This window comes from Gavialis gangeticus, unplaced genomic scaffold, assembly GCF_001723915.1.
Source record: "Gavialis gangeticus isolate Ggan-Ray unplaced genomic scaffold, GavGan_comp1, whole genome shotgun sequence".
NCBI classification, from domain to species: domain Eukaryota; kingdom Metazoa; phylum Chordata; order Crocodylia; family Gavialidae; genus Gavialis; species Gavialis gangeticus.
Genome location: NW_017729031.1, coordinates 31,983,574 through 32,008,206, shown reverse-complemented (window position 1 = coordinate 32,008,206; position 24,633 = coordinate 31,983,574). Strand labels below are relative to the sequence as shown.

The 24,633-nt window shown below is 46.9% G+C and overlaps 1 protein-coding gene across 1 annotated transcript in view; it reads right to left on the bottom strand.

Moving 5' to 3' along the window:
- Positions 1-66: 66 nt before the first annotated feature.
- ADCY5 (adenylate cyclase 5) overlaps positions 67-24,633 on the bottom strand; it is a 412,412-nt gene continuing 387,845 nt past the window's right edge. Inside the window, exons 13-21 of the mRNA XM_019522576.1 lie at positions 15,313-15,429; positions 13,639-13,800; positions 11,940-12,115; positions 7,999-8,025; positions 6,645-6,777; positions 4,028-4,291; positions 3,462-3,666; positions 2,181-2,305; positions 67-240 (exon numbers count right to left, since the gene is read on the bottom strand). Coding sequence (XP_019378121.1) covers positions 112-240; positions 2,181-2,305; positions 3,462-3,666; positions 4,028-4,291; positions 6,645-6,777; positions 7,999-8,025; positions 11,940-12,115; positions 13,639-13,800; positions 15,313-15,429 — 1,338 coding nt within the window. The 3' untranslated portion in view covers positions 67-111. The remainder of the gene's footprint in view (positions 241-2,180; positions 2,306-3,461; positions 3,667-4,027; positions 4,292-6,644; positions 6,778-7,998; positions 8,026-11,939; positions 12,116-13,638; positions 13,801-15,312; positions 15,430-24,633) is intronic.

Sequence of the window (24,633 nt, the reverse complement as noted above, 5' to 3'; positions counted from 1 at the left end):
GAGAAATCAGCTGCCCTGTGTTTTAGGTCCACTGCTAACAAAGTGATTCTTCGGCGAGTCGCGCTCAATTTTGAGGCAAATCCCATTTTTAAAGTCATGTCACAGCTGCTGCTAACTGATTGGCGGCCCTTCATTAAGGAAATAGGTGGTCATTTCTCCTTTCCCTTTGACCTTAATGACCCCTCGGCATTCCAGCTGATAGTTGTTGGCTGCTAAAACCTGGTACAGGTCTGTGGTTACCTGTGGAGGACAAAAAGCTGGATTACACCATCGCAGCAATCCAGGCAACAGTTCACGTAGGCTGCTACGTTTCCTCAAGTCCCCTCATATCGACCACCTTATAGTTGAGGTGGCTACTTACCAACCCAATGCGAGCTGAAAAGAATGAGGTTGAAGCAGGTGCAGCAGCTATTCTGCAAAGGGGGCTGTGACTGCCAGAGGCGGGAGGGGATGTTACCCGAGGGAGGACTCTGCTACAAGGGGCCTCCGTGAAACACAGGCCGGCTGCAGCCCTAAGACTTGCACCTGACCATCCGAAAGAATGGCTTAGCAGGTGACAGCGCCTTAGCCGGCCTCAGGAAGGTAGCTGTGTGGCAAATTCAGATAATATGCTTGGCTCTTAACAGTGTTGAAGTGGTGCTGTAGCCGTGATAGTCCAGGAAATAAGTGAGAGGCATGGATATCTTACTGGACAAACCACACAGTTGGAAGAGATTCAGACAAGCTTTCAGGAAGAGTACTGTGATACCTGAAACCTTGTCTAAATTTATCCCAACCAGGCTTTTAGGCCCCCTGGTGCTTATGTCATTTCTCAGGAAACCAGAAACTAACTGAATCAAACTGGAAGCACACTAGGAGCTCGGATGGGTGAAAGAAAGCAAAGAATGCAGCTGTCATCCGAGACAAATGACATTTTTACGCACACGAGCTGATCTAGCACAGCCTTTTGCAACTTTCCACTGAGCTCCCATTTCCCACAGGTTACTGCAGTGGACATCGTTAGCAGGATTGGTACAGAAAAGCAGCGGATCTCAGGAAGACGAGTGTTGTATTGTCCGTGCCGTGCTTGTGGACTCAACAAACTCACCAAAATATGGTCACCTTGAAAACTTAAAGCTGTCAAACCCCGTTAAAGTCTGTGCCCATGCACAACTGTTCCTTGCAGGGTCTTTTATCATGCAAAGTGTATTCTGTGGGTATTTGTTTCCAGTTTTACCTTCAAACAGCTGGAAAATCACTGTGCTGATTTGTTTAAAAAGCAAGAAAATAGCTCTGATATTCTCTGTTTAAAAGGTACTGGATAAATATTGACCCACTTAACTGACAGCTTAATTGTGGGGAAGAGCAACATGGCCCCCCCACTTGGATTCAGCATCAGTTGCTCTATTTTAACAACTCCTTCATGCGGCATAAAGAATGATGATACACAACCGTGGCATCAACTCCTAGAGGAAACAGGACCGTATGCGCCATGTGACAATGGAAATGAATCACGGGAAAAGGTCACTGTCAGAACATAGAACAAGGAGCTTGATTAAAATAAGAAAGACAACATTAATCTGAAAACTGCTCACTGTTTCTCCAGATAAACTGTTTCACGCCTCTCTGGGTTTCTGGTGCAGTTGCACAGGAACAGCGTATCCCATCCTTACACTATACATGGCTTCACCGTGACAAATGGAGACAGCTGAGTTTCCTAAAAATGCTCCTATGGCAGGTAATGGCAGCTACAGAAACACATGTGTAAATCAAGTTCTTGTGCACCAAAACACCTCCAAGATTTTTCCTTGCAGCTCTTTCGGAGGAGGCTCTCGGGGGATAGATCCCAACCTGTACCCTGCTCCCAAGGGAAAAGAACAGTTTCTCTCTCCTTTGTCTGGCACCATGGCATAGGCACGCAGGAGCTTACCATTTCCCTCCCTTAAGTACTTTAATACCAACCCTCATGACTCCCCTGGAAGTCGCTGCCCCCCCATTTAAAGGCACAACTCAGGACAGAGTCAGAGTTACCATTTTAAGCTCCAGTCTTGTCCTCGACCAAAAATTCCTGATGGTAATGTCCAAAGGCGTGGCGTAAAGGGATGGCAAAGAGTGAGACGTGATCTTTGATTAGGTTTGAAATCACATGAGATAACAGCACAAGGTAATACTGTAGGTATCTGAAGTTAATTCAAACTCACCTGAATCCTGTCAGGCACACCCGTGCTGTCCATTCGGCTGGCTACATTCACCGTGTTTCCCCAGATGTCGTACTGAGGTTTGCGTGCTCCTATCACCCCAGCTACCACCGGGCCAATATTGAGACCTACAAATAGAGAAAAAATCCCAGTGCTCCAGGTCCATTCTCTGTCCACCCGGCTACCTGAGCAGGCTGTTTTATCAGAGCACGTGAAAGTCTTGAGGTTTGCATTTCCCTCTATACAGCTAGGGATAATTCATAAGGCCCCTTGGATTGTTTCTAGCTGTACAGTATATATGGTCTGGCTCTTAGCACCCATAGAGCCCATCTGACTTCCCTAGCACACAAGCACATTAAGGAGTCTTCTCATGCTCTCTCTCATCTCTTTTGGGGGTTTTTTCTCATGCTTTGTCAGAGAGAATTTAGTGCTCAGAAGCGGTGACTGAATGACAGGCCTTGTGAATAAAGGCTGTGGCCCAAACCCGGATCCCATTCTGATGGGGAAGTAGCATGTAGATAATATAAGACTTAGATCCAACCCGCCCCCAGGACTCTCTGGGCCTTTCCGAAAGGCCCACTCCTGCCACCTGTGCTCTTAAGAGTCTATTCTGCTCCAGTAGGTAGGTAAGCTAAAGTCTCAGAAACATCAATCTCAGAAAAACCAAGCCTAGGGCTGGATGGTGGAAGCGGTCCTCCCACCTTTCAGCCCGATAACCTAAGTGTTAGGGCACGTCCCTAGGGAGTAGGAGAAAAGACACGGGTTTTACATGCCCTGTGTCCCTCATGATGTTTGACCCTACATCTCCCACTCCCCAGAAAAATATTCAATCACCAGCCTATGGGTGAGGCATTGCCCAGAGCAGCCGAGAGCCCACTTTGCTATGACAATGCTACTTAGCCATCTAGCAGCAGAGGTGGATTTGGACCCATTGCCCATAAGAGTTGTATCATGGGCACTAAGTGCATGGCTCCCAACATTGCCCCAACATCCTTCAGCCTTGATGTGGTGAGACCACTTTTTGGTTAAAACCCTCTTTGCTGCCTACGTAACAAACCTAAGTCATGAGAGATCTAGTTGTGGCTTCTGCCTTGTGAACACTTGCTCTCAAAGAACTGGATTAAGACTGCTGTGTAGATACAGCAATCGCAAGTACTTTTCCATCATTGCAGGTTGGAGTAATTGAAACTAGTCAAGGTCTTGTTATTCAAAGCAGACGAGGCTACAGCTACAACAGCTCTACGTTTAATGTTTATCTAGGTAAAGTAAAACTCATTACATTACCTATTTTCATCTGAAAGTTGTTGAACGAATGCTCATTAATGTACTTCATTTGGTCCATTAACCTCATGGCAAAGTCAGCCAGAGCCTTGATGTGCGTTTTCCCCACCTTGTCATAGGTGGAGTCATTGAGGCCTGAAGCAGCCATGTATGTACTGCCAATGGTTTTGATCTTCTCCAGCTGTCGGAACTGGTCCTCACTTATTATCTGTGTCACAAGAGCAGAACAAAGATACTCAATAAGACGCAAGCTATTCTGTGCTACCCAAGACATCACTGGAACTCAACCCTACAGGAAGGCACAGCCACTATGAAGCACTGCTGCCACCAAAGCTTTCCATGGCAGAAAAAAAAATGCGATCAGAATCGATAAGTCTAGCGGAAGGAAGGGGATTATTTGCAGCAGTGGAATGGGGCAAGGAAGAGAACGTGACTTTAAAATAAGACAATTCAAAAACTTGGGTTTTTCCCTTCTCCTTTGGAGCAACAAAAAAGAAGCACACATGGATCCTCTTTGCTCAGGCAGCTGAACTCAAGGAAGACGAAAGGCTGCACTTCCTGCGACTCACTTCATCAAAGTCCGCGATGATTTCGTTGAGGAGCCGCAGACACTCCACCCCTTCGTTGTTGGCCTCCAGCTCCACGTAGAACTCCGAGAAGTTGCTGATGGAGGCGAACATGACGGCCACGCACTCGCAGGACTGGTAATAGAGCTCGTCGTTTCGCCGCTCCTGCGCCAGGAAATGGGCTGCCACATCCTTTGGCAAGATATTGTGGAGGAGGCGTCGGTTGTAGGCCTGCAGCTCCTCCATTTCCTCTTTCTCTTCAGTGGCCTAAAGCAGAAGAGAGACACAGCTGTATTGGTCATCCTGGTCTGTGCTTTGGGGGGCAGAAAACTGAAAACAAGCTTACAAAAACCCGAGAACATGAATGCACTTCAGAAACGCTTCAGAGCAACCGGGGTCCATCATTTCCAGCCTGCTCCCACCTCACAGGATTGTGTCATTTAGTCCCAGAACAAGCTGAAGATAAGGTGTGGCCTGGTTTCTCACTCCCCCACCACATGCATCATTACTACGCAGAGCAATGTAAACCATTCTCCCTGGCGTAGCTGTAATTACGCATCACCAGCATTGCTTCTCCTCACTGATCTCGGGGCTAGAGGGGGAAGCCAAAGTGGGTGGTGGGGAGCGGAGGAGGGAAGGGGCGCAAGGTTTCCGAGCTCTGTGATTGGGAGGCCTGTGAAGAGAGATGGAGACATGCGTGTGTGGGGGACGGGACGTGAAGGGGTGTTAGGTGCTTTGGATGGGGCCTGCACTGAGGGAGGGGATGGGGAAGCCAGGGGTATGCAGCAGAATGGAGGTGCAGGGGCGCCCATTACCAGGGCTGGGTGGGTATCCCATTCTGCCCCGTTTCAGGACACACTGTTGGTCAAATGAAAAGAATTTTGGCTGAAGTTTATTACTCTGGACCCAAAGCCTATTTCCATCCCAGCACGCTTGATTTCAAAAGCCTGCCAAACTGAGTATGTGCAACTCTTCTCGCAGCCCAGTGCAAAGGAGAGCAGTCGGGACGCAGTTGTTCAAGTCCGAACAGTAAGTGGCATTACAACACTGTCTCTCTGCAGAAAGCTCCTAAGTCAAAGGAAATGCAATTTGCACAACAACATCTGCCCATACATCTTGACGCTCACGAAAAGTGAGCTCACAGAAAAATGGATTCGTTGAGTCCAGCACTCCAATTTGTCCTACACTCTCAGCAACCCTCTTGAACGCAACTGCAGTGCAAGACAGGTCCTTGCCTGTGGACTGCAACTTGCACCCCGGCCTGCTCTGGGCAGCCACAGCCTACAGCTAGTGACTTTCAGCTCAGCCTGCAAAGACAGCAGCTCTTCCAGTTCAGGTAAAATGAAAGCAGGTCTGGGAGTGAAGGGCAGAGAAGAGGGTATTTTGTTTCTGGATACTGGTCCAATGTGGATGGATTTAGATACTGTTAGATAGAACCAGCATGTTAGGATAGAGGTTCTTCCACAGGTCCTGCTGAGTAAAATGAAAGTACAAGCTCACTACAATAATCCGGCTTCCCAGATAATTGCTCTTCAGGGATTGCTCCAAGTTCTGTTTGCAGACTTAATTAGTGCCAGTGTTGCACCAACTGAAATCCACTGACTATAGTAGAGCTACTTTTGATTTATTGGCTGGAGGACAGACTCAAATGTGCATGCATTGCATCTTTCTCCTCTCTACTGCGTGCTAACAACCTCTCCCCCACCTCCATTTTTACATAATTCTCAAAATTTCTGAACAAGGGGAAAAAAATCTGTGCAGGTAGCAAATGCAACCGGCAAGACTAACTTTATGCAACCACCCTCCTCACAGAAACACCAAAGGGCTGCCCTGCATGTGTCCTCTGGACATCAGGACTTCCATGGATCAGCCATCTGGCCTTCTCCACTTATGCAGAGGGCCACTTCTGGGTATGACAAAAACAGGGACATGGAAAACACTTTGACCCATCTGGAGAAGCACCTGAAGAATCCTGGCTTTGGCATGGAGCATCAAGTAGCCATGGGCAAGTCACCTGACATCTTTGCTCGCTCCATCTTTGGTAAGATCAAGATGATAGTATTTATGTACAATCCAGGAAGGCATTCACTAACCACGCGGTTTAAATGTACACATTGTCAGTGTGGTGTCTTGTGTCCAAAGGGACTAGGACCTGAGCAAGAGAGAGAGGGTCATACGCCTATTACAGCAGCGGCTCTCCAGAGTGCCACAACACACGTGCAACTGCCCTGCGCACCCAGACAGAGAAGGGCTGCAGCAGGGGTGAGGGCTCCTGCCTGCATTAGCCAGCCACGAAACCTGCAGCAGGCAGGACCACTTCAGAATCCAGCAACAGCACTAAAGAAAATGTGGAGTGCTTGGTCTGTGACTTTTGCCAAGTCCCCTTGCCTTCCTGCACCTCCATTCAGCCTGCTGTAAAACACGGTAGCACCATGGTCCAGAGGATTAGGTACGCCAGGTGCTTTTAGACTCCGGAGTGAAAGATGTCATCGAACTGGGGAGTATGTTGGGGTATCTGATGGACAGCCACAATCAGGTCAAATACCCGGACATCTTAGTGCACTGGTATCATCAGGCCTTTAATGCAAAGCGTGGCAGATGCGCGCACACCACCACTCACCTGAAGTTTCCACAGGAAGTCGAGCCTTGCTGTGGACTCCACCTGCTGGGCATGCAGATATAACGCCAAGACGAACACAGTTATGACGACTGGGGTCACGATCTTCAGTGCCACTCTCGTTATTGTTGGAGAGCTGCAGTCAAGAGGAGGATGAAACCCTATGACTATCATGTTCCAGGGTGTAACCTGGAAGAACATTCCTCACATTGAAGCAACCCAGCTTTTTCTTTTTTCTGAGTGCCATTTGCCAAAACACAGAACAAAACGCGCCATTGTTGCTGGTGACGGCTGTCAAATCTGATAAGTGAAACTGGAAATAAAATTAAACACCTGACAAAGGAGTTTAAATATAAAATCTGTTCTATATGGATGCCCATTATCTGCTCTAAAACTACTGAGATAATGGGGAAACAACTTAAAATCTTGCTTATGCAGCACTATTTATGTATCCTTTGCTCTTGGACAGTCAACGAAACTAGAAGACCGTGGTAAGTTTGCATGTAGTCGATGTGTACTCATTTCTTGGCTTCCACGTATAATTATTCACAATATATCTAGGGAGTTTTATATTGTTTCTACCCTTAAAAAAAAAAAATCTGTATTTGACTGTCAAAATACAAAACTGATTAATAAAATCTTACACTTTTATATCAAAATCAGATCTACAATCTGGACCTATAACTAGTTGCCGTCATCCTTCTGGCAGCATTGCGTTCTGAAGCGGAGCACGTCTGGTCACTATTCAGCACCCGTTCGCTATACTCATGGACCTACTGAAATTGCGATGTTGTGGAAATCACAAAATCCAGCACTGCTTCCAAAATCCATGGAAAAAACAACTTACAAAAAATAAAATGGTGCTGCAGCCCAGCCGTGGAGTCGGCCAGGGGGAGGGCAGCTGCTGCCACAAAGGGGAGTCCAAGATGGCTGCCACATCCCCCATCGTTGGTTGAGAGGGCTGCCTATTGTGTGGCCCCACCCTCAATTGGCAGTGAGGAGCAGTGCCGCATGACGGATAGCCCTAGCAGCCAATCAGTGGCAAGTGGTGGGGCTGTATGGTGGACGGCCCTCAAACAATCAGCAGTGAGGGGTGGGGCCACCAGGGCCTCTTAGCCAATCAGAAGCATCGGAGGGCCCCGCCACAATCAGAAAGCAGAAATGGTGGCCAGCCTCGTGAAATCTGCCAGCCACCTCCTGTAGTTGAGCAGACCCCATCTACACCGAACCGTGTTCAATCACAGAACCGACAAGGAAAAGAAACCTTTGCTCTTGGTGACATGCTAGGACTACTGTACTCTGTGAACGTCTTAAAAAGGCAGCTTTTGGCATCAAATATTTAAACAAGGTGACTTACCATGGCAACGTTGCATTAGAGGACACACTGTGGGGGAAAAAATAAAATCAGACATTTCAGGTGCATATTTTGGGTTGATCTTCTCAGGAGTAACACAAGTCGTTTTATAACATCACTGAGCAACATCTCTACAGTTTTGCAGGTTAACACTGTGTGGTGCTACAGTCCTTTGAACGAGGACTTCTCCCGCATGGTCAATAGTTCACTCCAGGGTGCGCAGGGACACCACTGTAATATTTTCCCGCAGTCAGGAAGGGCGCGAGTTGCATACACATTTTATGTTTAAAGATCCCTGCAAGTGAACTTTGAGAGGATCAAGCGGGATTTTAAATTCAGTGGAAGATGGCAGGCAAAACCAGCTTTTAGACCAGTGGGGGCTAAGGTTTTTGGCTGGTATGCCACAAGCGAAGACCCAAACCCTCTTAAAATGCTATTCGGATCGCCTTTGGCAGGATCTGCTTCTCTGCCTTCCTTACAGCACCATGCACACGTAGGTAAGAAGGTGACGTTCACCTTTTACGCAAACCTTAAGGGCCATTTCAGGTATGAATCTGCACTGCTACTTCTCACCTGGGCACATGGCCAAAAAGCAGAGGTATTGGGCAGGCCCAAGGGCATGCTTCTTGTAATGAAAGAGTAGGAAAGAAGTTTTTGGCAAGAAGTAGGTTTCTAGAGCTCTGGTCTGATCGGTTGTTCAATGCTGCTGTAGCATAAATGGAACATGAGAGTGTGTAGGACCATTGTAGCCATCTTTTTAACTATTTAAATGTAAATAAGCAAGCATCAGCAATGATTATGTTGTCTTTCTTTAGTGTATATGGTGTTTTATTGGCAAATAGGATAGCAGAACCTTGTCCTGAGGATTCAGACCATCTTGGAATAACTTTGAACTATATTATTTGGCAATGTTTCAACGTTCTTCTTAGTCTCCTTGATCACCTACTATAGAAGCAGACAGAGGGTCCATCAAAATCCAACTGGCTACAAAGCCTAGTGGAAAAACACCTTTGGTTCCCTGATGCAATTGCTTCCATAGGACTTTCTGCTATGCTGAGCACTGGTTTCCTCCTCTGATTTACAGATCTACCCTGCACATTCATCATTACGAGGCCTCTTGGCCACCCACATTGCTACCTCAGCGAAAGCAAAAAGTGAAAATGTGAGCTGGGAACTTTGACAAAAGCCACTCCCATATCTGATCTAAAAATGCACGTCTGCAACACAACTGTGGCATGCAGGGAAATAGCAGTCAAGGTCTGCTGAATAACAACAGCAACTGCTTGCTGCACAATGTATTTGCATTAAAAGGTTGCTCCAACGTGGGTCAGAGATTTCTGAGAGCAGATGGCTCTTTCATCAAGGAGGCGGCAGCATAACGAGACCTACAGGATGGGAGACACTAAACAAATTCAGGCTCGACATAAAGCGTCAATGTTTACTGATGAGGATAGTTTCGGCACAACTCCCTAGGAACATCGTATTCTCCACCCCTTGCAGTCTACATCAGACCTTTCTAAAAGATATGCTCTAGCTCAGACAGACATTATGGGCTTAATGAGGAAATGATAGGGTCAGTTCTTTGGCCTCTGCTAAAATCATATCTAGATAATTATATTGGTCCCTCTTAACCTAGTATTTATAATGTATATTTATGTCCTGCCTATGAGAGGAGGCTTACATGACAGCATCTTTGGACTTCTGAGTACAATTCAGCTGTCATGCTGCTCGTGTGTCACTGTAGTCACATCTAGTGACTAACAATGTGTTACAATTGGCTTCTGCTTGCTTAGTTTGCACACAGAAGTGTGAAGTGACATCTCCCTAACTGCTAATTAGACACGGTGCTGCAGTGGCTGCAGAGGAGACAGTTATTATGTAGCTATGACAGGTGTTCAATTAAAGTAACACAGGGACGAGTTCTGTACGTCAGCTGGACAAGCAGGTACATCTCTGCTGGGCTGTATCCTGACCACCCGTTTCCCACAAGGCACAAATGGACTGCCATGTTTTGGGCATTAGCTGTGTCCTGAGCTTTTAGTGCAACTAAAAATCATTTAATGACAGCATACAGCAGCACAGAAAGGACTTTCTGGGAAAACCTGCTGATTTCCATCACCTCATTACTGACTCGGAGTAGCGAGGTAAATTACACTTGTAAGTGCTGCAATCTGTCTTAGTGCTAGATTTACAGGAACAGGACGAGGCTTGGGGTAGAAGGCTTTTTTTATAATTACATTTTGTATTTTTTCTTCCAACAGCTGAAGCTATTTAGCAATTTTTTTCCCCTTAAAAGAGGGGAAGAGACAGTGACTTTCAGTAAAAATACTAAAAATGCACATGGGTCAGAAGCAATACAAGTTGCATTTGGCTCCCAAAACAGCTCCCTTTGCTTGTGCTAGCAAAATAATTGAAGGTATTCTACTGGAAATGTAAGGAGAACCCATAAAACCGCAAAATCGTGGGGCTGCTAATTAAAGGGATTTGGGACTTTCCGAAAACTGAGCATGTGCAACTCGCAGCAATCAACAGGCATCAAGAAAGGCTTGAAACCGCATGGGCTACTTACCTCCTACACGGAAGTAATTAAGACAGACCCTAATGAAAGAATGGAATCTGTCATGTAATCTGTAGAGAGCGTGTGCATGTGTGTGTGTGTGTGGGGGGGTGTACCTCTGTTGTGAGCCTCTGATTTCCTTAAGCGAGTTACAGGAGAAATGGAAAGAGGGGAGAGGTCAGCTGCATTACTGCAAGCCCTATGCTGCAAATCGGTGACCGAGCTACTTCCCTGGGGAAAAAGAGATGGCTGGACAGTCCCATTCAGTCTTGGCTGAAGTTGCTAGTGCCACTCGCGATGCTGATTTCGGAGTTGTGGCTGCCTGTCCAGCAGTGACCGCAGGATCAATAAACAGATGTCAGACAACAGTAACTCTTTTAAATTAACGCCAACCAAAGCTGGATTTAAAACAACATTTTAGAAGTGAAACTCGGCCCCCACCTTTTTCTTTACCAACAATTCTTGAGTATTTACATGTTCCAAGGTGGGCACGAGTGTGTTAATAGAGGGGCCAGACGCTATTCCACATGTTAATCATTCAAATGGCACTTAGGCATCCTAGTGCAATCCTATTCCACCCTAATCAAATCCCTGAAGACTGTACTTTTGTCACATGCCTTCATGTTATGACTAAGTCGCAAAAATCTGCACAGAAGAGGAGGATCCACTCTTGCTTTTGCATTCATGGTTTTTCAGGTATTCAACCAGGGTGAAACAGGACCACACTTAGATGCCTGTGCATTATATAGGTGCCTAACAGAAAAAGGATCTGGTCTGCTGTATACCGAAAACCAAAAACATCTTGCAATCAGAATGACTAACAGCAGCTCCCATGCCAAGACAAAAACTCCACACTTTGATCCTTCACCCAGGAGCCAAATTTCATCTCCAGGAGAACTGCCATTTCCAAGTATTAGATGTCCATCAGGTGAAGACTAGCAACACTGATGGAGACTGCAAGTAGTGCCATACTGGGTCAGACAACTGGTCCATATCTAGTCCTGTATCCTGTCTCTGTCAGTGACAGGAGTGGATGCTTTAGAGGGAAAGCATTGAACTGGGTATATCTAGAGTATCTGCTCCCGTACATCTACCAGCATCGGTATCGAGATGCCGGAGAAAGCATTTCCATCAGTTCTGTTTAATAGCCATGAATAGATCTAGTCCCTTTTTGAACCTGGCTGTACTATGTGCCTGTACAACCTTTCTGTAAGTTAATTATGCCTTAATTTATGAGAACTCATGTTGCCTGCACAGGTCCTGTCTCCAATACTGCGGTCCCTGAATACAAATCTTCCTCATGACACAGTGAAGTCACATCATTTAAACCACGGGGAAGCAGCGGGGTGGGAGGGGGGTTAATTTAGTAAAAGGAAAGCACACTTACTGGGCATTCGCAGTGACCAGAAGATCAGCATTGTCGAAAAGGTTCACCCCGGGAACCTCCACAATAAGAACGTAGATAAATTCGATGATTAGCATGAGGATCAGTTTCCCGATGCAGCTGATCTGAAGGAACACAGAGCAGGCCAGGAGACTCAGTAAGACACTGTAGGTAAAATACTGCAGAAAGACAAAAAAGGGGGGAAAAAAAAACACAAGAGAAAAATAAGTCTTGGGACTGGTAACCAGGTACCTGAGCTAAACGAATTTGTAGGCTGGGGGCCAAGATATTTGGTCACCCAGGATACCGTTACTAAATCCCATTAATAATTAGGTCTAGTAAGTCATGGCCAAACTCTGCTCTCTGTTAAACTTGCACAACATCAGGGGTCTGCGTGAGACTATGGGTGCAGACACCCTGGTCAAACGGGCCCCTGGAGTCTCAGGTGAGAAGCCAACATCAGCAGCCAGTTTTGGAAACGTCCCCCCTGTGGATGACGGCTGCCATGACCGACGGGCCCTGTCAGCGGGATCAGGGCTTGGCGTTCCTGCTGACGAAACACCAAGACCCAGGAGGAGTTGAGGTCTCAAGGCTGAGGCTTGGTGGGAAAAGCCTGGAGAGCATTTCTAGTCTCTAAGCACAGAAGTGGAGAGTGAACGTGGCCCTTGGTAATTTCAATTTCTGCAGACAGACGTTGGCAAAGGTCACGTGGACTTGCAGGGAAACAGCAAACGGCTCCCACTGGGTGGTGAGAGTGCCTCAATAGCCCCTTGAAATAACTGGGCTTGAAGCTATCGGAGACATGAATCATTCCAGGAAATCCAAGACATTGATGCAAAGGCTGCCAGCGCCACAGATTTCTCTCTCCCCCACACCTGGTGGAAAATATTATGGCTGTGACCTAAAAAAAAAAAATCGCAGAAGTGTCTTGATCAGCTGCCCTAAAGGCAGAGATTTCAGGCACAGAACTGTTTGGCTGCACGAAAAATACTCATTGCACGATGCGAGTAACACGGAAAATGGCTCTAAAGAGACAGGATTTGCATTTCTGAATCAGACAACTCAGTCCCTCTCAAGCTGGCTATGTTGTTTCCAGCCACGGCTCATACCCGGTGACCCAAAGAAAGTCAGAATTCAAGCAAGCCGAAGCTTTCAAACTGGCTCCCTACAATTAGGCTCTTAAAACCTCACCTATGTACATAAATGAATTGACTTCAAAGGTGCTGAGTGCCCTCATCTTCTGAAATCCCTGGTATCATGCACGCTGCTTTTGGCACTTTGACAAATCAGGTCATAACAGCATGGCTCTAAGTGCTGGATCCAGCAATTATAAAAGCATATCACTTACTCAAGTGTCAAGGAATTTTCCGGGTTGATGTGCATGCCTAACGGCTGTGGCTTGATACACAGAGCATCGCCGCATCCCACTGACTTCAATCAGAGCTGCGAGTGCTATCAAAAAATCAGTCCACTTATTTAGCTGCCTCGCTATGGATTTATGCACATAACTTGACACACTGAGTCTATGAATATTGACCCCTCATCGATTCTGCACCACTCAATATGAAATGCGGGTGACAGCTCCTGTAGCAATTGGTATCCTCCTGCTTCACTGAGATTTATATTAGCATGTGGAACTGAGCACAGATCACAGCAAGGTCTAAAACCTCTGTAGCCTGCAAATACTTCTTTCAAGCAATACCTCGGGGAAGTTGCAGGTGGGCAGGGAGCCATCACAAAATCCCTGCAAGGTGCCCAGGCTGAAGTTGAAAGATGAGTTGCTGATGAGGCAGATCACATGGTCTGGTGTGACATTGTACTCGGTGGCCAAACAGCTGACGAGATCCACGGTGTTGCACATGAACTAGGAAAACAGATAACAGTTGCATGTATGTGTGTGGTGGGGGGGAACAAAGACACAGACACAGAAAAAAAAGCAACCTGCAAAAATCGAAAAGCCCCTTGAAGGATGGTATGGAGGATCATACAATGCGCAACACAAAAAATTACCAGGATATATCCCATGCCCCAGTTTTCATAATAAAGCTGCTTATCCGTGCAGTTACTGTTGTATTTACACTTGGTAGCAATTACTGCTTTGAAAAAAAGGGATGCGCTGATGGTCTCTCCTTGCTAATAACCTCACAAAGGCTATTGCAGGAGCCTCTTTCATGGGAAAGGCTTTTACACAAAGGCTCAAAGGCCCTAGCTGCTGACTTGCCACAAAGCAAGAAACCAGCAGATTTCCACCCAGCCTTCTCTGTGACTGGCCTGATTAAGATTTGAGTTTGTACCAGTCCATGGCTAATTCATTGTTAGAACAGCTAGCGATGGCAAGAGGGCCAGGCACTCCAGGTGGTGATGCACAATGCCTGGGACTAAGGGTCTAAATCCCACACAAGTTCATCGTTATGGTACTGGCACCTAACCCCACACCCATAGCTCAGCCTCTTGCCAAAACAGGCTGCCAAACTAACCATAACAGTGCCCTTCTCCAGCGCCTCTCAACCAGTGACCATGTTTATCTCCCTCTTCCAGACGGGGAAACAGAGGCACAGTGATATGCGCAGGCACATTTCTCAGAAGTGCTGAGGACTCAGCATTTTCACTGAGCTTGGGGAGAGCAGGTGTGACTTGGCACTTTTTAACGGCACACCAAGGCTGTGGGGGGGCTGCGTGAGTTAACACAACTTGAATCCAGCTCCCAGCCCAGAGCTTCAGAGCAGAACCAGCGTTTCTCTCCAAAACCCCTGAGATGGGTGCACAATATTGAGTTACACTTTAAAAACAAATGCAGTCAGCAAACTAAAAAACGTAAGTAATAGACTATTAAGAACATTCGCTTCATTCTTTGACACTGAAATTAGCACAATTCTGTATTCCTGGGATGCAAAAAAGTCCAAATGTGTCACTTAAAGCAAAATCTTTCCAATCTCTTTTAAGTGATTATTACACTCAGCATGAAGCTCAACGCTGTGCAGAAGGCCAGCGCAAAGCCTACACAACACTTCAGTCTCACTCAAAATAGGGATGTAGTGGGAGTTAAAGTGATGCATAAGCCTTGTGCTAGCCCTTTGTGCTGGGGTAGATGTCACTCGCAGGGGAACAGGCCGATAGCACAGGCGCACAAAGACCCCGACCAGGAAGGAAAGTGAACGTGCACAGAAGCAAAACCAGAGCTGGCCAGGCAGGATGCCAGGGAGGTGTCTGGATAACTCCAGTTTCACTATGATCATGGACACGTGGGATGCTGGCGCACGTGACTGCGAGGTTAACTGTTTGGTCATGGGTGCAGCACGCCAGCCAGGCAGGATCAATAAGGAAGGCAACATGGGGGAAAAGAGTAAAGAGGTCAGGGAAACAAAAATCCACGTACCATATTGACGAACGCTGACAGAAATACCAAAATAATGGCACAGACCCCGACTAAGGTGCTGTTGGTCCTGGACTGAACAATCTTCTTTGAGAGAGTCTGGAGTGGAGCTGGGAACAGCTGGATGTGAGATAAAGAGTACGTCAGGTCGTGATGAAACCTTATGTCCCCCTGTCGAAGGGGCAGTGCTGGCTCAGGATCAAGGACCTGTCTTTTACCCTGCGTTTTTTGGAAGAAGGCAGTATTCATTAACATGACTGCACTGTGGCAGCCTGGCCTGTGGACTTGTCAGATCTAGCTGAAAACAAGTTTGTCCAAGCCAGAAAAACGTGGATATCCTGCCTGGGTAGATGAGTTAACCGAGAGCTAACACAGACAGCTCACAGCTTCTAGCTCCTGGTTATGGACTGAAAAAAAAGGCTGGGGGTGCAAAGTCCCTGGTATCCCAGGACAGGGTGCAGACCCCACAGACACTTTGGAAAGGTAAACTGTGCCTTCTAAAGAGTGCTTTAGATCGCAGGATCTTCTCTCTCTGCACTGAAAGGCACTTGCTTTCCAGCTCTCTTCTCACAATTAAGCTACTGGATCGTCTTCTTTATACAATTAACCACTTGGCTACTACCAGGGCGCCTTCAGAACCGGTGGCTCCCCAAGTGTTGCATGGTATTTAGACTGGAAAGATTTACAGTGAATGTCTCCTTTAAGCAGACTTCCCCTGGCCACCCGTCTTCCAGAAAAGCAACATTGCCAGAGGCCTCCCTGCAGCACAAAGCACCGTCTGTGCTGCTAGGCCAGTCCTACAGGGTTAGGATAATGTGCTGTTTATTAAACCATTTGTTTCCCCAGTTGTCTATGCTCATTCCTACCTCCATTTGTTCACTACCCCATGGCACGAAGCTCACAGCAGCAGAGGAGAGACTCCTCTTGAACTCAGATGTTAGGAGAGGCCTGAGAATTATCCACCTTCCCCACGGACCAAAAAGCATCGTTTCTGCAATGCTCCCGAGCATCATTACTTCAGGGCTAAACAAAACGGCTGCTGATCTAGCTCCAACCCCTTCTCTGCATCAGCACGCTGCACTACCAGCCAAGCCACTAGAGACGGTAGGAATCCACCAGCACAGTGATCCTGCACTGCAATGCAACTGTGCATGCAGCATCCTTCGCAACTCCTGCTTCTCCCTTTTATCCTTCATCCTTGCATCTTTAGAGGTGCAACGTTTTGCTGGCGACCTGCTTCCCCTTACAGCAGTCCCACCTCGTATTTATAAAATTGTTTGAATGGTGGGAACATGGATTAGCTGGGGACTTTTACAGAGAGAGGAGAGGGCATCTGCAATGGTGCTGCACTTTTTGAAACAGGTTACTCCATCTGCTTCCAGCACACAACTATTTAACCTACCTCCCAGCAGGGAAAGGGGTGCTGCCCACGTATGAAGGCGAGACGGGTCAGAAGGACATAGGGTCCTGCCAAATTCTCACCAAACAGACGCACGCACTGAATGACCCACCGCCTGTGCTACAAGGTCCTACGGCATCCACAACTCCAGTGGGCAATTTCATTTCTTTCTTTATTTACAAGATTGCTTTGCAGAAATGACACGGCCCTGTTACTACAGCAGTTCTAGGCACTGCAGACAATTCAGAGCCAAGGTCCCGAGTTCAAGCTGGTAGACACTCGTGTTCAACTCTAGAGCAACATGGTTCAGTCTGTGGTTTGCTGGCCAAGGTGGTGCCTATCACATCTTTTTTTTTTTCTGATTTGGTATTGCACATCCATATCCCACAACTCAACTCCTCAGCTTTTGAACTGGATGGAAACTCCATCGGTTTGCAGATTTCTAACTAATCTGCAACGGAAGCTGCCCAAGCCTGGAGCTAGAAAGCTTTTGCTATGGCAGAACCTATGATATCTGAACTGAAACGTCAGGCCCTGCGACCTCAGTTCGGTCCAAGATTGGAGAGAGGGTCTGAAGAGCTGAATTCATTTTCAACCCACGTGTTCAGAGCTGGTACCAGTCACCCCCTCTTACATGGCACCAGACAGGGTATGCCCCAGGTACTTTTGGAGGCAGGGTCTCTGGAGGAAGATGACAATGGGGCATGAAAAACCCCTCCACTTGGACCCACGTGGTTCCTGGACTTGTGGATACAGCATGCATCAACATCACTGGGAATTGGGCATGTGGAGCAATACAGCCTTCAAACTCTAGTGGCTAGAAGAACACCAAAAATATCTACACTGAATTAAGATTTATGGCATCACTGTATGCTCGACGCCCTGGTGAACGTCCATGGGCCTCAGGGTGGCTACTCCTGATTTATACTTAAGTAGGATGAGAAAAGAACCAGAAACCAAGACTTTTGCTCTAGCATCTAGAAGTCTAATGAGGGTGCTTTTTTTAATTAAACGGTGTTTCAATATTCAGCCCAAATCATCAGTGGAGTTTTTAAGAAGCTAAACTGGAAAGAAGCAGCCATATTTGCAAAATGCATTTCTCTGGGGGGAAAAAAGAAGGAAAAATCTCAGGGGAGGAAACAGGGGAATTAGCAGAGGATTTCCAGTTATCATTACTGAAGGAGCTGTAGCAATTCTTTATTTAACAAGTACAGCTTAATAAGAAGCAGCACTAAGGGCTTGGCTTCACTCTTCCAAGGGCTGGACATGCACTAAATTAACTCCCATAGCAGTTCCCTAAAGTGATCTAGATGAGAACTGTTCTCATTTGACAAACAGAGAATCTGAGATAACAGCCAGGAGTTTCCCCGTGGTTCAGCAGGATGTGTAGAGACAAAGCGCTTACCCAAATCTATTCGGGAAACAGTGGCAGAACATGGATCAGAACTGGTCGCGTCTCCCTAACTCCCGGTCTCATGCTTCGGCTACAAGAGTATGATGCCTGCAGCCCTTCCTACATGGGATCAACTTCAAACCAACCCTGGGACCCTGAACAAAACACTTTGATGAAGAAACTCAAGCTAGAAACTCTAGTAACAAACATGCCTTCTTTGCACACATCTTGGCTATGCACAGATGCAACTTTGAATCACTCTGAAAGAGAAAAGGAGCTGTCACTCAGGAGCACGCCTCAGCTGTGCCAACATAATAGTTGTGTTTGCTGGCTCCTGTAGCAATACACATGAGTTAATTAACTGTAACTTTAGCCCTGAAGGAAACAGGGTTCAGGTTACAACAGTTTGGTTACAACTACAAAGCAGGCAGATGTAACAGGTAGGATGCAAAGGATGATATCAAGACCTTTTGATGCAAATACAGTTGTTACATTTGTCTACTCCCCTTCTCAGTTCTCTGCAAAATGGGGAACAGCTGACATCAAATAAAATACGTTGTGGAAAAAATGAAGGATAAAAAATAATGACTTTCTAACCTCAGCAAATTAGAGTTATAATGGGCGTAGTAAGCATTACCACCTCTATTTTACAGGTAACGAAACGGAGGCCGAGAAGCTAGGATGGGCCAGAGATCTGCAACAGACAGAACTGGTCCATTAATCCAAATGTGATGTTCAAGCCTGTGCTCTAGTCACTGAACAAGGCTTCCTTTACAAACCTGACTGTACAGTAACAGCCACTTATGTTGTAATAAAAGCAGCAAAAAAAGGAAGAGTGAAAGCCCAGTTGAACCTCTTGCTATTTCAGCACTTTGGTCCCTGCTATTAAATGCAATTTGTTTTCTGTTTCAGCCTGGGTCTAAACGGAGAAGGGATGGTGAGGGTTTAATGCAATGGCATGGCATACACCCAGTGAAGCCTGCCTTACATGCCCTGTTGGGAAGGGTTTGGTTGGGCTCCCAAATCCACATGCCATGAAAGCTGCCGTGAGGGAGGAAAGCAGGACGGATTTTCTGAGAATTGAATCCATTCTCATTTAAACTGGATAAGGGGGAAGCAATAAGCACCGTGGAAACTTCCCCATTATGGAGCCTAGGTCAGTGTTTCTTAGACCTAGTGGACACTCTCATGCACCCCGTCTACGTCCCCTACACCTGCTGTACTGCTGCTTGCTTGGGCATGTTGCCTTCTCTGCACCCCCCTCCACAGCATCCAAGCTACCTGCTGGCTCCCCAGCCTCCTGATCTCTGCCAAGGGCTACTCATATGACCCTCTACTGCAGCCGTCACTTCCCCTGTAAGCAACAGCCAGCTGCATGGAGCAGGCAGAAAATTCGTGGGGGTACGAGAGTGCTCACTGGGTTTTGCAGGTGGAGAGGGCCTGGGGGCACCCCTTCTGTGTTGGCTTGAGTCTCCCTTACCCCTCCAGTTATGCCGTTAAGTTAAGACCTCCCAACAGGCCAAGCTGCAGCAATCCCTCCTACAGCACCTGCTTCCTGCTCCAGCCCTGCACAGTGTCTCCTGGAAACAGGTACCCGGGGCAGGTTTACTGGCAGCAGCAACCCTGAAAGGGCCTTGTGGCACCTGGGTTGAGAGTCACTGACCCCGTGTTGTGCAAGTAACATTCAGTTTAAAAGCCAAATCTACAGCAGTATTTCTCAACCTTTTTAGATCTGAGGCACCCCTTGGGAGACTCAAGGCACCCTCAGAAAATACCAGCTCCTAGTTTTCACTTGTTGACTACACAATAATAGTATAGCAATTCTTCTATTGCAAAGAGCTCAGAAAGACCACAGGAGGTCGAAATGTTTTTAATACTGTGGATTCCTGTTTGAAACCTCGGGGTTTATCCTCTGAATCATGTTTGCTCACCTAATGGCGTAGCATCCCACAGCACCCTTGAAAGACTCTCAAGGCACCCCAGGAATACTGACCCACGGGAAAGCAGGGCAAAGCTAGAACAAAAGGGTCAGGGTTACAGAGAATTTTACTGATACAGTGGAGTTACACTGGGTTGTACCAGGACCTCAGGTCATATGCATACTAAAAACAAATCATATCATAGAAGATTTGGGTTGGAAGGGACCTCAGGAGGTTGCATCTAGTCCACCTCCCTGCCCAAAGCAGGACCAGCCCCAACTACATCATCCTAGCCAAGGCTTTGTCTTGCTGGTTCTTGAAAACCTCCAAGGATGGACCTTCTACCACCTCTCTCGGTAATTTGTTCCAGAGCTTCACCACCCTCCTAGTGAGAACATTTTTCCTAATATCCAACTTAAACGTTCCTTACTGCAACTGGAGTCCATTGTTCCTTGTTCTGCCACCACTGGGAACAGTCCAGCTCCATCCTCTTTGCAACACCCCTGCAGGGAGGTGAAGGCTGCTATTCAATCCCCACTCAGTCTCCTCTTCTGCAGACTAAATAAACCCAGTTCCCTCAGCCTCTCCTCAAGTCATGTGCCCCAGCCCCCGAACGATTTTGTTGTTCTCCTCTGGACTCTCTCCAGCTTGTCCACATCCTTTCTATAGTGGGGGGCCTAAAACTAGACAGTACTCCAGGTATGGCCTCACCAGTGTAGAATAGAGTGAAATAATCACTTCCCTTGACCTGCTGGCAGCGCACCTACCAGTGCAGCCCAGGATGCTGTTAGCCTTCTTGGCAGCAAGGGCGCACTGCTGGCTCCTATTCAGATTACTGCCCCCTGTCCCCCCCAGGTCCTTTTCTGCAGAGCTGCTACTTAGCCCGTCAGCCCCAGCCTGCACCGGTGCATGGGACTGTTCCCTCCTAAGTGCAGGACTTTGCACTTGTCCTTGTGAACCTCATGAGATTTCTTTTGGCCCAATCCTCCAATCTGTCTAGGTCACTCATATGCAGGCAAAAGCTTTATTCTACCTGATCAGAGACAGTTAGCAATACTTACACATACCATCTTTTTAACATACTTTGTGGACATGAAAAGTTGGCAATGAGGGTGCAATTTCTGATCTATGTTGCAAAATGAATAAACACCAACCTCTCTAAATTCTAATTTTCAATCTGCAATACAATACTTTTGGTCCTTCTGACTTAAATTACAAGGCCTGGTGTCAAAGTCAATATCTAGAGGCAATTGAGAGCTGCAAGTCCATTTCTTTGGCTTATTATTGGGTGTTTTATTATTCCATAAAAACAAAGTGCAGTTTACAATTCACTGTGTGGATTTTATTTTTCTCCCTTGACAAGGAAAGATCCACAAAATGAAAATTTACTTTAGGACCCAAGTTTGGGAGGAAGAAGGCATGGAATGGGTCTGTCAAAGTTATTTATACCAGCTGCACTATCAAAACTCCAGCTCCAAGGTACGGTTTGGCCTCTCTCATATGCGTGTCCAGCAAACGCCCAAGAAGTTGAATACCACAGTGCAACGCATGCAGAACGAGCGAGAGAGCTTCAGGAGACATGTGACTTGTTAAGTTAGTAGCTAAACAGATGCTTGTCAGCAGTGTATTTAAGAGGAGACCCTGGTTCCCATGACCTTACAGAAACTAGGTTTTAATGGGAAGAAACACCATCTTGTGGTGGCCAAATCTTCATGGAACAGCACAGTGAGGAACTAGAAGTCCCTTGTTTATTAAATCTGGAGGAACTTGGAAAGCCAAGTTGGCTGGGCCTGTGACTCCAGGATCAGCTTCCAGTCCATGGAGAATTTCATAGTGCAGGACGATAATAATGACAGCAAAAAATAAAACATAATTAAGTTGTTCAGAAAAAGCCTGCTGGCAATTGTCAAAGCCAGAAATGAGGCGGCCAAAAAAAGGGACAGGCAAAGTTTTTTCAAGTGCAACGGGAGGGAAAAAGGGGGGATCGGACCACTTACCATCTAACAGCACAGCAGAGAGACCTAATTAACCTCGTGCTCAATCAGCTGCATAGTTGCACCAGGAATGCCAGGGATATCGCCTCCCTCACTTCTTGTGTGTGGAATAAATTGTAACTACCTGATGGACTCGCGCTGCCATTCTGTGTCCAGGCATCAACTAAAACGAATCCCTCTAGTACCAACAATACCGCCCACCCAATGCAAAATACAGAGCGCCATACCCAACACAGAAACCCCAAAAAGAAGGTAGTCAGCCTTTATGTTTAAACTGGGGGTGTCAAACATACTGTCTACAGGCTGCATCTGGCCCATGGTGCTGCCCGAGGGTCTGCAAGTTGACCCACAGGGAGCACCAGATGGCCCCATGCGCTGCATGTGGTGCCTACTCCAGTTCACATGGGCTCCATGCTGCATCTAGTGGCATGTCCTGGAGCAGCCACTGCATGCAGCATGGACTCGGGGGGGCAGAGCAGGATTATGCTGCATGCAGAGTCCACTCCAGCCCTTCCAGGACCCAGGCTGCATGCAGGGCCAGTCTGTAGGTCTGATCCTACCCAAGTTTAATAACCTTGTCTTAAGCCAAAACCCGGACTCCAGAACTACATCTGCCTATTCAGCCCCATATAGACGTGTTCCAAGGAGTGCAGCATCCCAGATTCATTCACCTGGGCCCCAGCCAACATCATATATGCCATCACCTGTTTACAAGGCCCATCTGCTGCCTCCATCAGACAGATCACTACATGCAAAAATGAACAAACGCTGATCTGACATCAGCTGCAGAAAGGCACAGAGCCTGTGTCAGAAAACCTGAGCCTCCCTGAACATTGCATTGCTGACCTCAGGATGTTGTTCTCAGGCAGCAAAATTGAATGGGAAATTGCCAAAGAAGAAATAATCTGCAGGCTGGATTGTGTTAAGTGTGATTTCAACAGGGACCACAGATTCTTATCCTAGTACCTGGATGAGGCTCTGCAACCCCGCTGTCCCTATGGGCTGTTTGCTTGCCTGCTTGTCTCCCCACTTCTCCTCCTCCCTCCTCTCCCTCCCCATCTTCTGTATTCAAAATCACCCCCTCCACTTTATGCGCTGCTCTATGCTGTCCTTTCACAACATCTGACAAAGTGAACTCGAGCTCATGTGAGCTTGTGCTCTATATGTTTCTTCTTTAGTTAGTCTATAAGGTACATTTCTATTCTGCCTTCTACTGCTGCAAGCCAAGCAGATAATTTGGTCAGGGAAGGAGGTCTCAACTAAAACCAGCGGTGGCAGCCACCATTAGAAAGAGCTCCTCTTATGAGACCTTGGGAAGTCAAGGCAAAAAGCAGCAAACAAAGCAGCCTTCCTGGGGTCACGGAGACACGGAAGAATCCCACGTGCATTGCAAATGCATCATTAATTCAGGACAGTACCATACAACAAAAATGGGAAGAGCCTTTGAATGAAATCAGAGAAGCTAGTACTGCTGTCAGCCTGGGCAAATATCAGCCCATCCAAGCCAACGCATGGGAAATCTCTCTGCCGGTTCGAATCAAATCAAGAACAAGCCATGCCCAAAGGCCACAAACCAGGTTTGCTTGAGCTGGTGCTGCAATGCTGCAAAGGCTGCTGGTCTGGAGGGAGCCCAGTGCTGCGGCAGCTCCGGCTCTCACTGGCTGGTGTCGTGATGGAGCACTGCTGCTCCCTGCCACCACTGTATAAATAAGTCGCTGCGCTGCGCTGCGTTCGCAACACTTTCTCGCCACGGCCAGCAGCCCGTGCTAGGCTGGCTCGCACTGGAGCGGTCCTCACAGAGCGCTGCACACAGTCGTGGCATCCAGAGATGTGCCGAACCTTAGTTTAAAATGGATACACATAGAAGTTTAATACAGCTCTTTGGGCACTGTATCCTGGTTCAGAGGGACCCACCTGCCCATTCAGACTCTCCTCTGTAGCTTGCAAACTTCAACATCAACTAACAAAACGATGATTGGCCTCCAAATAGTCCCAACAAGTGCAGTCAAAGAGAACAGATCGGTTTTGACTGAGGTTCCCTCAACGCAGTCGCAAACCTTAGGGAAAGTTTCAGTGAGCTAGCTTGAGCTTTGAGTATTAACATAGTCTGAGCCTTTTGGGGCTCACTGGGAACAGTCTATTTTAAATGAAAACCCCAAATCTAATTTATATATATATAGCAAGGTGAAAGTATCATTCTGCTGAGCCTTTTAGACTGCTGCTGCCTGAACTGATATAGTAGAAAGGGATGAAAAAGCAGCAGATAATCTGCCTGACCTTCCAGCACCTGATTATCTCTTCTCTAGGAAAACAAGGCCGAAGTACTACTTCATTCTAGCTTGTCAAGAGCAGAGTTGGACCTGAGCCACGGAGACTGGATCTGAACGGTGATAACGTTCCCAAGTTTCCAGAAGGGAGAATCCGCAGAACATCAAACACAACTGACTGATCATAACAGCAGAATTCAAGGCCCAAATATATTAAGACAAAACCATAAATACACAAACAATGCCTTCTCAACAGAGATGACAGTTTTAGTAGGCAAGGCCAAGAACAATTAAGATTTTTTTTTTTTTTTTTTTTTTTTTTTAAAACCTTTTTTTTTTCTTTACCAAGCAT